Genomic DNA, 14,140 nt, shown 5'->3' with positions numbered 1-14,140 from the left:
AAGGAAACCCTTCGTCACCCAAATCTGAACGACGAAACATCATCCAGATCTGGAAGAATAAACAAAGGACGACTTCGTCGTCTTGTTTGGACAACGCGATGAGCAACGAAGGACGACGAAGTGTCATCCTTCGTCGTCTGGGTGGAGCGACGACCTCTTCGTCGCACAGTGGTGCAACGAAGAGATCTTCGTCTCTTCATCGCACCAGAAGGAGGAGGCAGGAGATAACGTCAAAAGATGAAATTGAAAAATGGGGATGAAATAGATATTTTTGAAAGTTATAGGAGATAATTACGTTTTGAAAAATATAAAAACCCTAGGTTTGGAGGTAAAAATGTTACTTTTCAAAATTTAAAAACTTTTAATAAAGATGAAATGTTAGTTTCTAAAACCTAAAAAAAGTGAAAAATAATAAACTTTATAATTTTTAATTTTAACAATAAAATAATTATTTTATCCCCCTCTTTAATAGACAAAATTAACAGAACTTTGATTATAAATGAAAATAAGAGTTTTTCATCTCTCATATGTGTAGATTTAAGAATGCCCTAAAATTTGGATGAAAAATAATCCTTTTCCCCACCAATAAAGATTATGGTAATGTACATACATACAAACATATATGAATGAATGAGTGTACTTATTATAAAAGACAAAATCCTTTATAAAGAGCAAAGTCGATGCAAGGAAAAGATAGAAGTAGGGCAATATGATTTGACATGGGAAAGAAAGAAAAATAAATCAAGATATTCAAATATTAATAATGGCTTTGAATTTAGTTTAACATTAATAAGGTAAACATATTGGCATCCAAATTACATTGCAACCCTCAAAAAGTATTACCGTTCGCTTCTCTTCCTCCCCCTCACATTTCTTTAGTCAATCAACTACCCAAGGAAAGTATTTTAGGAACTGAAAAAATGAAGCTTTCAAACATACAACAAAGGTCTTCTATCAGCAGCTTTCACTTTGAAGAGAAAATTTAGTAGTAAGAATAATCCTTAGAGCAGATATATCAGAAGAAAGAGACTTCTTCTTACTTCCTTAATTTCTGTTGTAAACAATAAAATGGTAGAAATAAAAAATTGAATAATTTGCCTTAACCTTTCAATCATTCCGTTCAACACTTGAACTGTTGAACATCACCATTTTGAGCCAACTTACTACTGTTGTGTCTTCCCAGAGCTTCAACCATGTCTAACTACCAAAAATACCCAGCAAAATAATATGTACCTTGTGAAAATGTGCTTTACCTATCATCAATTTGAGTAATTAAGATGAATTAATTCACTAGACTACAAGCTGATCAAGTTGCATTTGCTCAAGCCATGCCCCGATAACCGAATGATCAATCGATTCAGTAGGAGAGTTAGAATTCAAACCCTCACCAAAAGATGCAGTGTCAGAGGCCGGAACCATTGGTTTCTCTTTAATCAGCTCAGGTGGTGATTCCTTGACTAGAGACTGAACCCAAGTTAAATCAGGTTTCTCACCATTGTTTTTCCGAAGGTCAAATGAGGATGATCTTCGCAAAAGTTCCAGTTCATTCCCATTAACAGACCAGTCTACTTTTCCAGTTGGAGATCCCCATTTAGACCAAGAATTTGCATTTACAGGAGAACCAACACTGGGGATGGGATTGTTAGATCCTAGGTCCCTTGAGCTAAGGCTTTGTAGAGGTTGCTGCTTCTCAAGCTGTGACAATTTAGCTAGCCGAGAACCCATTGGAGAAAATGGCTCCACGCTTCTTGGTGACATTCTACCAGGAGATCTAATTCCAAATGAAGCCTGCCTTAACGGATGCTCTATAGTTTTTGGAGAGAAAGCATTTTTATTAATAGGAGAAAGCACGCTTTGCTGTTGGAGTTGATTAACAGCTGACTTGTGGCTAGGAGATAAAACAGCCTGATCAGAATACCGAGCAGAGGAAGATACCTCAACTGAGAAAAGCTCCTCAAGATTCAAGGGATTCAGTGTTTTAGTCTGAACAGTGCAACTCAATGACACAGAACTGTTTCGTGGTTGTGAAAAACAAGTTGGATCATTTAAAATCTGTTGTTTGGCATCAAGCTCTGACAACATGCTAAAATCATCAGCAGCGATATCTCTGGCACTAAGGGAAGACCTCAAGCGACTTGATTGTATGTTGCTCCCGGAGAGATCAAGTGTAGGCACATTTGGTTGCGGCCACACCATGGATGAGTGGATATTGCCATTCCCTGAAGGAGACATGGGTTGGGTAAAGGGATTAGGTGACATGGTAGAGATTGATGAGGGAGATGCAGGGAAAAAGCTCAATGTGGCAGCCATATCCATGACACCAGGACTGCTTAAAGATGTGCGTGGTGAAGGAACCACGGATCCAGAAGAGACATACAAAGGGCGAAGTTCTTCAGCTGTGTGGGCAAAAAAGCAAACCCGCCTGTTGCAACTCATGCCATCTTTGCAGAGCCGAGTTCTGTATTGAGCTGGGTGTAGCCAGCACTCAAAAACCCCATGAGCATACTCACACATATCACCACGCCTACAAGAACCTTTACGAAAATCAGGGCAAGGCACACAGCTGTAGTGAAACTTACGAGGATCTCTTCGCCGAGCATTCTCCCCTGGGTGGACAAAAGGGCACTCTGTCCAATCATGGGAATATGCTCGGGAACAAGTACGGATCTTGAAGGAGAACATCCGAAACTCATCAGATGCATATATGCTGTTTTTAATGTCAGGGAGAGATAGATCAATTGGGTATTCTTTCTTTCCAGCCACAGCACTGACAGACACATTATTAAACTTTGAGGCCATTGGAGAAGATGCTAACTCAGTAGGAGATGGTGGTGAACCCTTTCCTGATGCAGAGAGAGTTGGGGAGCTAGAATTAGAACTAATGGATACAATAAAATCACGCTCAACATCACTGCTAACACCAGAAGCACTGCTACTTCCAATAAGTTCTTCAACTGTGACTCTCAGGCTCTCCAGCTTTGGTGGAACAGCAATAACATCAACCGGACGTCGACCACTGGCATCAACACAATATGGATCAGCACCAGCAGCTAAGAGCAGTCTAACAACATCAACCATATTAGGTGAACCTCCAGAAGCAGCACAATGAAGGGCAGTGCTTTTGTCCGTGCCGCATGTGAGATTGACATCAGCCATAGAATACATTAGTATAAGCTTAAGAACTTCTACACTACCATAGGTAGCAGCAACCATTAACGGAGTTTTAGGCTCACGAACTATCTGTTTTGAACCTTTTTGGCGGCCATACCATAGCCCAACCTCATCAATACAAGAAGGATCCCGCTCTAATACTCGCTTAAAACCTTCAAGATCATTGTTAGAAGCAAGTTCAAGTAAACTGGAAAAAGAATCTTCAGTCTCAACACTAAGGTTATTCATATCTTAGGTGCTAGATTTTGATCACCCTGGACCACCGCACATGCTTCAATTAACTGGAGAATCAAGAACAAAAATTAATATAAACAGAATAGATTGAATAATAATTCTAGATTCCCAGAAATTCATAAAACACGTTCAAAAAACTGATGATAATACCATAGATTAAACCAAAATGATGGTAATAAAGAAAAAAAAATTAGATGAAAATATCATAAAAATCCCATATTGAAACTTGGTTAAACAAATTTATTTGTATATATTTTGAGATAGAATAAGAGCGACTCACTCATTACAAGCAATTGATAGAATACTCACTTTAGACAAGAAAAATATTAATCTTGCAATGGATCATGTACAAATAGATCAACAAAAAACTTTAACAAGATGCAGGAGCCAAAATATTACACAAAATCAAAAGCAAATCATACTCATCAACAACAAGATTTTCTTAAGTAAAGGTAGATCTGCTGCTCAAATTCTAGAACAATCTACACAAACATCTCAGATGAGAATCTTAAATAATCTAGAATACAATTCATTTTTATTACTATTTTCTTATTTTGACGAAAGCACCTATTCTTATTCTAAAAATAAAAACTTTTTCCGACTAACGTTAAAAAAATTAAAACTTATTTCAGGGTATTCCATTTTCTCAGTAACCAAACAACAATACGAATTAAAAAACGAAAAATAAAACTCACTATACAAAATTTGAAGCAGGAGTAAAGTCAAATAAATGCCAACAGATCTAACTAGAGAGAGAAGTCTCATGAATCAGCAGAGTAAAGATTAATGGCGGAAGCAGGCTCGAGTTAAGTAATAGAAGAAGACAAGTTAGAGAGATAACAGATAACGAGTTGTTTTATAGCACAACTTGTAAACATCTTCTTCAAGTTCGATGCTAACGAGGAAACAAAAAACTAAACTGAAAGTGAACTAAACTAAGATTAAAGAAAGAGGTTGTTTGGAAAGGAAGAAATGAAGTAGAGAGACAGAAATTGTTGTTGAAGATTTTTACGGGGATGGATAGAGTTAAATTTAAAATAAAGAAACTAAAAACGGAGGAGAAGGAGAAGAAATGAAATTGTATTGGAATTCACGTTAAATGAAGCTGAAATGAGATTTAAATTTAAATGGAGGTTTGAAAGATAGTGGACGTGATGTGGGGTGTAGAAAAATGCATTGGAATTGAGGATTTTGAGTCCGCCAATAGAACAGGTTGAATTTAGAGCCAAAAAAAATAATTTAATAAAATAAATATTGACAAATATAAATTAAAAGAATATGATAAATTAGTTTGAACGGCTGTGATGTAGAATTATTATTATAACTATTTGATTGTAAATGACTTTAAAATAAAATGTTGGCAAACAAAGCAACAATAATGAAACATGGAATTGTGTTAAGGAGACAATTTTTCACTTTAAAGAATCATAATAATTTAGGCAAAGTGTTATTTTCTTATATCAAGGGAGTTAAATTGTATCAATTACCACCAAATTTCATACTTTTTTTTGATATTCTTGTCCCACCTAATAATATCCATGCTCTACACGCAAGTGTTACAAGTAGGATTGGATTTAAAGTGAGTTTATTTGAGTTTGATATCAGTTTTCTTCAAACTAATCCAAATCCAAATTTGACATATACGAACTCGAATATGAATCCAAACTAAAATATATTTAAAAACCGATCATGAGTCTGAAACCCAAGTTTAATATACACAAATTAAGCTAAAATATATTTTAAAAAAAATTTAAACTACACTATATAAGTCACAAGTGAATCAAATTCAAACCTGAGCTAAACACGAACTTTTGATCTATGAAGCAAGTCGAATAGGAGTTAAGTTAAGCCCTTCTGAAAATGAGTTTTACTATATTTAAATTCGATTTAGTGTGAATCCAACCCTAGTTCCAAGTAAGTGGCTCAATATTCATGGAATTTCTTTTATTATAATGTTTTCTTTCTTTAATTAGTAATAATTGGATAGTGACTTCCAACTTTAAACTAATTAAATATGCTGTTTTTTTTATTTTTTATTATATATATATGAAGCTGATTCCTGATATAGATGTTTTATAATTTTTTATTAATAATTCTAATCACCCACTTACATAAAAATTAGGATTAAATATTCCAATCCAAATAATAAAAATTACAGAATTTTTCACTGCAAGTAATATAATTGGCTTAGTAAATTTGTTTGATGATATTGGTCCACCACCCTCCCATTCTATCCGTCTTCACTTTAGTCAATATGATAGACTTGTCCTCAAATTTCAATTTAGGGTAAAATGTAAGGTGAGACTATGAGTCTTTGGTTGCTCATCTTATTCCATTGCTCTAGTGGCCGATGATAGGCAAACCTCCTTCTCTTCCATGCAATTCCTATGGTTGGAATTGATATTCAACGGGTTTTTCTTCGTTTTAATTGAGTGTTGGAATCGAACTTGTTATAGTTTTTTTATTTTTATTTTATTTAATATGATTTTTATTATTGAAATTAATTTATTTTGATTAACAAAGATTATATTATTTTAACTTTATATTTGATTAAATGTTTGATTAAAATTATCGATGATGATATAGAGTATGATGATATTATCGACAATAACAAAGAATGGTGATTTTATAAACTAAACTATACGAGAGAGTTTGTGATTTTATAATTTAAGATGACAATTTATTATTTTGATACGTCCTCCTTCATCGGAAACTCCATTCCAACAACCTTTGACGTTAAGCCAATTCATTTCTGTTTTGATATTGAAATTCACTTCTTGCCTCCTCAGTCTTCTCTGCCTAACGAAGAACAATCCGCTTACAATGTCAAAACCACTTTAGCCTCTTACATTAGTCTTTTAAGTTCTTGGTATTCCATGCCCTTATCACCCTACACGTGGCATTGCTAAAAGCATAAAAGCCCCCCCATTAGATCATTTTCACCTTCATATTATTTATTACTAACATACATATCCATTATAAAATAATGTTATCTTCCTTTTTCTCCTCCCATTTTTTATTAAAAAGTATCAGCTTCTTGAGCTTGCTCCAACTCATAATAAAATAATCCAAATCTAAACAACCAATAATGCTTTAATTATGATTACTGATAATTGCATTGAAACCTTAGGAGATTGGGGAAGAGCAATACGAAAGTTGCTCTAGGCCATGCAATGCTACACTCTATATGGCCAAAGTGAAGCAGCCGAAAGCATCTTTAGCTTACATTTTACCTAAATAGTATGAGACACATGAAATCATTTCTGAATTAGCAAATATCAACTTGTAAAATTAAATACTCTTAAAAGAACAATAAAAAGAAATAATGCATTGAGATTGGGATAAAAAGAACCTCATTAACGAGTAAAATAAAATAGGAAATCAAGAACTTTTAAATTGTGGAATTTTAAAGGAGCGATACTCTCTGTGTATTCACTTTAAATGCATAAATAAATTAAAATTAGTAATAATAAATATAATTTTCGCTTGGAAGGACTTAACATGTTGTCTACAGGATCCAATCGGGAGAGAACCGGGGATCAGCAACAGCAACTGTTTTCTTTGTTTTTTTCGCGGCAAACACACAGTTAACTATCACTTTCTTTGCTTCTCAATTTTGTTTTTATTTCGGCTGTCAAAATTCAAAAGATTCTTCAATGGGATTTGTCTGGGACACTGGGTTGAGCCGAGAGGGAGTGGATATAATATAAATTATAATTACCTTAACCACGTGTCCAGTCTCCACACTCTCCGGCTTCGCATCATCTACACGTGTCATGCTAATATTGTAGGCCATCAAACCGCCACGTACTGGTTTATTTCTTGTCTTTTTCCAGTCGGGTTATCTAACCTCTAAATATATGCGACACCGTTCTAATTTCTTGTCTTTTTATTTTTGATTCCTCTGATCAGGCTAATTACATAATATCTTCGATGCATTTCCTAGCTATTTGGGATTTTTTTTTTTTTTTTGAGAATTTGAAAATAACTTACAAGATTTAGCAAATATATAAACTTAGAATGAATAAATATTCCAGCAGTTTTGAGTTTTCTAGTTTTCACCACCTATAATCTGCACATCATGTGAATTCACTCAGACAAACAAGACATAGAAACAAGGCAAAATCATGCGGTTTCATGATTCCCACCTCTCAAGCATTTTAGATGGGTGAGGCCAAAACAGAGGTTCAGAATTCCAGCAGTTGTTTAGGCTAACAATTGATTCCACATTGTTCAACATCAGGACCCGTAACTCTGGTGGTAAAGGGATCAATCCTCACCCATAATAATGAGAAAATGGAAGCAAGAAGAATGGACCAAACCACGACTATGGTGGGTGTCCGGTTCTGACGTCCCATCAAACCTTTGAGGAAGGGATAGAGATGGATGATCACCCAGAAGGCAAAGAATAGCTTCCCAAATAGAGGACCCCATGACTGATAGCCGCTGTTAATGGCATAGGAGATTCCGGCAACCACTCCCACCAAGTTTATGATGAGAAGAGTCGTTGGCGGGATAAGCAGAGTTGTCCATTTGAACATATATAGTTCGGCAAAATCTCCCTCTTCATCTGATGCCTTGGAGGTGACAGTAAAGTTGGTGTCAATCCCAGCAAGTACTTTAAGAAGACCTTGGAAAACAGCAAAAAGATGGGCTGAAACACCACCAATAACCCAAAATTGTTCATTTCTCCACCATTCATCAATTCCAACACCACTCCATCTCATCTCTAGAATACCAGTCGCAAAGATGGATAGAAAGAGTGAAATGAACCAAATACTAGCAAGGTTACTAATCTGAAATAAAATAAGCCAACCAAAAGAATTAGAATACTGTAAAGATGATATTAGACACAAAGAAAAGCAATATTATGATATGACATACCTGAGGAATAATAAACTTGTTAGTTAGTAGACAGACGGCTGGCAATGTGCAATACATGAGGAGAGGAATGGCAGTGATGGGATAGATTGTGGTGTTTACATAAGCAAACCTCTCAAGCCATTTCAACCTACCACTATAACCATACCAGATCGGACAGTGACGACTCAAAAGAATTTCCACAGAACCTAAAGCCCATCGAAGCACCTGGTTTAAACGATCTGAAAGATTAATTGGAGCTGACCCTTTAAAGGCTGGGCGCTTGGGCATACAGTAAATTGACCGCCAACCACGGGCATGCATCTTGAATCCTGTAAGAATATCTTCTGTAACGGATCCATAGATCCATCCAATCTGCAAATGACACAGCAAAGGGAACGTGTCCCATCATTATTTATTATACAACAAAATGCATGGATTAGTCATAAATTATTATCCCCATTGAGTGGGGAGGCGTCAAATCATTCCCATAAGTGAAGCAAAATTGACTCATGGAAGCACTTCAGGCAAGCAACTAGAATTCATTTTGGTTACTAGATCTGCTTATGTTTTGCATTACCCACACCAAACTTGATATTTGCCAGTGTTTGTTTAATAGAAAAGATACCTCAGTTCCCCAGTCAGTTTTGTCCTCATATCCACAACTAATAACATGAATTGCCTCTTTAAGAAGGGTTTCAGGTGTTGCAGACTGTGGAACACCACCATTCTCCATAAGCGTGGAAGCAACAAAAACAGCTGATTGACCAAATCGTTTCTCCAGGCTCATTTGGGACATAAGTAATGACTTCTCATCATCAAATCCAGCACCTGATTGATGCGAGAGGGAAGATGAGACTCAAACCATCAGAAAAAGATGACAAAAAGGACACATATTTCAATAAATCTGACTTCACACGACCCAAACAACTTCAAATAATATAACTATACCCAGTACCAAGGAAATAAAAAACATTAAAATAAGAAACAAACCTTCCACTCCCTCCTCTATGTCCTCTAGACTAAATATTGGCACAGTGGGGTCCACATGCTTGCTGGATTTCTTCTTGTTTGAACCCTTTTTACTTGATTTTGAATCCTTCTTTCGAGAGCCACCACAGAGGGATGATAACACTCCAAGTTTCCTATGCTTGGGTTTAACTGGAGGTTCATAACCATATAAAGCTGTTCTATTGAAGACACATCCAGTACCCACATAAACAGGACCTTGAATGCCATCCAAACCTCTCAAGTTTATCTAAATTCAAGAAGAAAAATAATCGTCAGAAAGAATAGTCAGGAAAAAAGATAACTAATACTTTCTGAGACATTTTCAAATGCATAACAGATTACTATTACATATTGAAGGGAATAAGAATACATGATTAAAAAGAATGCAGAACTTACATCAAAGAAAACAGTGTTGCGGTTAGCATATCGATCGTTCCTATCAATGCCATCAAATCTCTGTGGAAACTGAACATAACAAACATGTTTCCCAAGATTGGGATCCATCATAAAACACATTGCTTCCCTCAAGGCCTTGCTGTTGTTAATGTAGTGATCACAATCAAGATTCAACAAGAAGGTCCATTGGTAAGGACTGCAGAAACTCGAACCTGCATTAGTATGGACCATAAAAAGGTGAGACAAAACGAGAAATGAAAGGAAGAAGCTCAAGTTATTGTCAAATACTCACCAACGCATTCATAGCACCAGCTTTCTTGTGGTGTTGGAAGCCTGGTCGCTTTTCACGAGAAACATAAACCAAACGTGGCAGCTCATTACCCTCAGCATCCAGACCTCCACTTTGCCCTAAGAACACCTACAAATGAATATGTATAACATTAAGTTAGACAATGTTTGCATTCCAAATAAATGCAACTAAGCCTCAATCCAAATCGGTTGGCATAAACTATATGAACTGTTTCACTACAATCCAATCAATCCAGGTTCACAATAGAATGATCCTAATCCCAATTAACAGACTAAATTTCAGCACCCAAATGAGTCTAAGTAACATAAATGAAAATGGAATAGGCATAATTCATTCAGAGTCACATATGTATCTTCTGATCAATATTTTAGGAAAGTTGTTCAACTAAACAAAATCTGGACCTAAGAAGCCTTAACAAGTTGTATTCACCATAAAGAGATCTACCCCTAAGAAATGGTGTTACCTGGATCATTCCTGGATGGTCTCTAGTGTTATTTCCAGGCCATGGGGTACCATCTTGCATAACCCATCCTTCTTCAGGAACCTTTTGAGCCTTTGCAACAAGTCCATTAACACGAATCTTAAACTCTTCATACTCTCTCTGTAACGCAAGGAAAGACGTAAGTGATCTTAAATTAGAGGAGTTGAAAGGATGAATTATACTCATACATAGAAAACCTCACCTTCATAGCTCTACGATCTTTGACAAATGATGGTTGAACTTTATCCTTCAGATAGTCAATTTTTTGTGCAAAGTACCATTCTGGAGCTCGGGGCTCAATGTTATACTTCTTGCTGAAAGGTACCCATTTTCTTGCAAATTCTGATGTTTCAGATAGAGCTTCAAATGTCAACATAGCTGCACCATCATCAGAGAGATAGCAAGAGACCTTGTCAACTGGATAGTCAACTGCAAGAATGGATAGCACGGTATTGGCTGTCACAAGGGGTGGCTCCTTCAATGGATCCACAGTACTGACAAATATATCAACAGCAGCTAACTGTGAAGGCTCCCCTTCATGGTCGTACCTGTTACTCAGGAACACAATTAATATTGAGACTCTAAACAAAATGAAGTACCAAAAATTATTGGAGAAAGCTCCTCAAATAAAAGTGAACAAGCATTAGCACTCCCCAAGCTATTTAAAAACGGAGTGGTGATATAGTCCTACCTCAGAGCCAGCCTATCAAGATATGTCTCACGATTAACTGGAAGCCACTTGGGAAACTGATCCAGAATCCAGGAGATTGCAAACCAAATTTCACATATCACAGATATCAACCACAGAGCATAGGCATTGGGCACAGGATTTGTTATCCGGTAATGCAAGAAAATGCAGAGAATAATAAGCCGCAGAACAATAACCAATCTGTAAGGGTTTATTCTAGATGATGGAACGGAAACCTTCCTTGAAAGAGGTTGCCGAGCTTCATCATTCCTGCAAGACAAATACAATTAGACAGGAGAAAGAATTTAGAAATAAATTATTAGAGAGAGATTAAAATTGGGAAATTCAGTATTCATGCTATATTTACCCACAATACTAATACTAATGACAAGATATAAAATTGCCTTATGGCCATTAAAAAGTTCAGACTTCCTAAGAATTAACAAGAAAAGAAGGAAAAATATGCTCAAAAAGTAACAATAAAACAATAAAAAATCACAAATTTCATCAAGCACCCACAGCAATGAGTCATCTACAAGAACATCTGTGCTAGCATCAATATCTCCACCACCCCTTTCAGATGTAGCCTGACCAGTGCTCATAGGAACAACATTCTTTTCCTGCTTCATCTTCCAGCCATCAACTCTCTCTTTCCAAGCAACATTGCCTAATCCAGGTGACCCAAACTCCCTCACTGGATCCACAACCCTAATATTAGCTGCGAAAATATCATTTCCATGAAACAAGAATTAATATCAGGTATTTAAAATAGTGACAACCAGAACAATAAGATATCACTAGATATAGGAGAGATGTACGTGATTGATTTATATCACCAGAATAGGAGAGAGGGCGCATACGCTTGCCACCAGGTGAAGCCATAGAAATATGTTCAGGTGATGCAGCAGATAATTCTCCGGAAACCTAGAAGTGAGAGGTACAAAAGATAAATATGACTTCATTTTATTAGAAAAACAAACCACAGCACACTATAACATATTGATGTACCTCTGATCCACTTGTGAGACGCGGAATATGATTGTGAGAAACCTCATTATCATATTTTGGAGCTCCAACATCCTCCCCTTGCCCATATCTCATACGCCAGCTTTGCATGCGCTCAGCAAATTTCTGCTTCTGGTTTTGATTTTCTGAAGAGTAATTGAAATCACTAACACCATCACCAGCATCAGCATCCCCTTCTTGGTCACCTGGAATAGCAGGGCTACCTGAAATCACAAAAAGATAAGTAACAAAAATCATCACTATGAAATCACAATTCATATAGTCATGAAAAAACAGTTGTTACCATGTGATCACAACCAACAATAATGGACCTATGTGTTTCCAAAGAAAAGATAACTAATGATCAATAAGACAAAGTTAAATAAGAAAGTGAAAATCCTCAGACGTTTTACATTCTCTGATGTTAAGAAAATTTCATCAACTTCCAATGCTCAGTATCAGTAATATTGAAACACTCATACAAATTGTCAAAGTGATACACAATGTGAATAAACAATAGCAAACCTTTGTGCCTCTTATATCTAGTTTTGCACTGAGGGCAAGATTGATTCCCATCCTTCCTCTCGTACTCATAGCAGGGCCTGCAGACAGGAAACGCACAAACATCGCAAGCAACAAATGGTTCCCCATCCACAGTTTTGCCAACATTATCACTGCAGATCTGGCATACCTGCCCGCCTAAGTTCTTCATGGACTTTCCCTGAGCAATCAAATAGTAGAACTCTCTCAATTCCAAGAACCCAACAGAGTGGTGTCTATTAATTTAATACCAACAACGAAAAATCTAGGCCAAACCAGCAAACTCATTACATTAGAGTATGATATCCCTCTTGGTTGCTCAGAACAATAAGGAAAACCATAAAAACAAAAGCAAAATCTAATGAACTTGTTGATTTGGGACCTAAAATATAATCAACGATACTCAACCAATTGCACATGAAAATTTATTCAACACGTTATTTCCTTTCCTTTTCTTTATCAATTTTCCAATCAACCGAACAGAGAACTAAAATTATAAATTTCAAAAAAGAAAAAAATAGTACAGACGAATAAATAAGTAGATATTTGACAGTTACCGCAGTTTCCCCTTCATATTGCATCGTGACTTAAGTGTATTAGTCAGATTTGAGCAACAAATTGAAGCTTCTGGTTCAGTCTCAGCGAGAACTCTGCATCTCCAGTAGTTCAAGTATCGAACAGGATTAAAAGAATCCTTTATATTCTTATAAAATGTTCAGGTGAAAGCTCAGATCTGCATAACAGAATGCGAATGAGATTGTCTCCTGAAACAAAACAATTCACACAAATTCTGCTAATCAAATCCACTTTCTTCAGTTTTCTCACAACACAAAACAGAAATGACAGTGAAACCACTTAAATCACACAAAGTCAAACATAAATTTATAAATTAAGACTAAAATAAAACACAATCAAAATTACATTCTCTCGTTTTCCTCATTTGCTCGACTTAAAAAAAAAAAAAGATCTCGCAAAAAAATCATAAACAAAAGAAAATAAAAAACGCGATTCGAGAATCAAACCTCCAAATCGGAGATCGATGAGCGAGAGTGAGAGCTGAATAGAACTAAACCAACAGTACAAAGCAACAGCCAGTCGCTCTCTATAAATAAAAATATGAAATAAAACGAGTAAAAAGATATTCACTTTAGTTAGCTGTATGCAGAAGAGATGACTTGAAATGAACGAAAGCGACACAACAACTATTTAAGCTCTTTGAAGGCTCAAAACTCCACCACCGACACTGAGAGTGTGAGAGGAAGATTCAATCATTTCTTTGAGTATTTTTTTTTTTTAAATTCTAATAAATTATCGAGTGTTAATTTGTTAAGAGGTCTATTTCTTTTTCTTATTTATTAATTTTGATAATGGTTTGGTAACTTTGGTTTGACTGACTTTGCTCAGTTGGCGTAGATGGGACAGCTGGAGAGAGTGTTAAATTTAC

At 36.0% G+C, this 14,140-nt stretch overlaps 2 protein-coding genes across 2 annotated transcripts; both read right to left on the bottom strand.

Moving 5' to 3' along the window:
• Window positions 1-737: 737 nt before the first annotated feature.
• Window positions 738-4,463, bottom strand: LOC123217173 (zinc finger CCCH domain-containing protein 30-like). Its single transcript, XM_044637985.1, has 2 exons — window positions 4,101-4,463; window positions 738-3,452 (listed from the first exon to the last, which is right to left on the bottom strand). Exon 2 carries the CDS (start codon window positions 3,397-3,399, stop codon window positions 1,291-1,293), a length of 2,109 nt encoding a protein of 702 aa, XP_044493920.1. The 5' UTR covers window positions 3,400-3,452; window positions 4,101-4,463; the 3' UTR covers window positions 738-1,290.
• A 2,927-nt stretch (window positions 4,464-7,390) lies between these two features.
• Window positions 7,391-13,954, bottom strand: LOC123215673 (cellulose synthase A catalytic subunit 3 [UDP-forming]-like). Its single transcript, XM_044635868.1, is given in 16 exon segments — window positions 7,391-8,201; window positions 8,290-8,640; window positions 8,894-9,096; window positions 9,259-9,523; window positions 9,673-9,851; window positions 9,854-9,884; window positions 9,965-10,090; window positions 10,446-10,583; window positions 10,666-11,011; window positions 11,155-11,421; window positions 11,671-11,869; window positions 11,970-12,075; window positions 12,160-12,380; window positions 12,682-12,877; window positions 13,254-13,460; window positions 13,719-13,954. Coding segments are annotated over 15 exon segments (3,237 nt in total). The 5' UTR covers window positions 13,278-13,460; window positions 13,719-13,954; the 3' UTR covers window positions 7,391-7,616.
• Window positions 13,955-14,140: the final 186 nt, after the last annotated feature.

This window comes from Mangifera indica, chromosome 5 (genome assembly GCF_011075055.1).
Source record: "Mangifera indica cultivar Alphonso chromosome 5, CATAS_Mindica_2.1, whole genome shotgun sequence".
Lineage (NCBI taxonomy): Eukaryota > Viridiplantae > Streptophyta > Magnoliopsida > Sapindales > Anacardiaceae > Mangifera > Mangifera indica.
This window is presented reverse-complemented; position numbering and strand designations above follow the sequence as displayed.

Coding starts and splice junctions, on each gene's coding strand:
- LOC123217173 (XM_044637985.1), bottom strand. CDS start 3,399: ATGAATAACCTTAGTGTTGAGACTGAAGATTCTTTTTCCAGTTTACTT.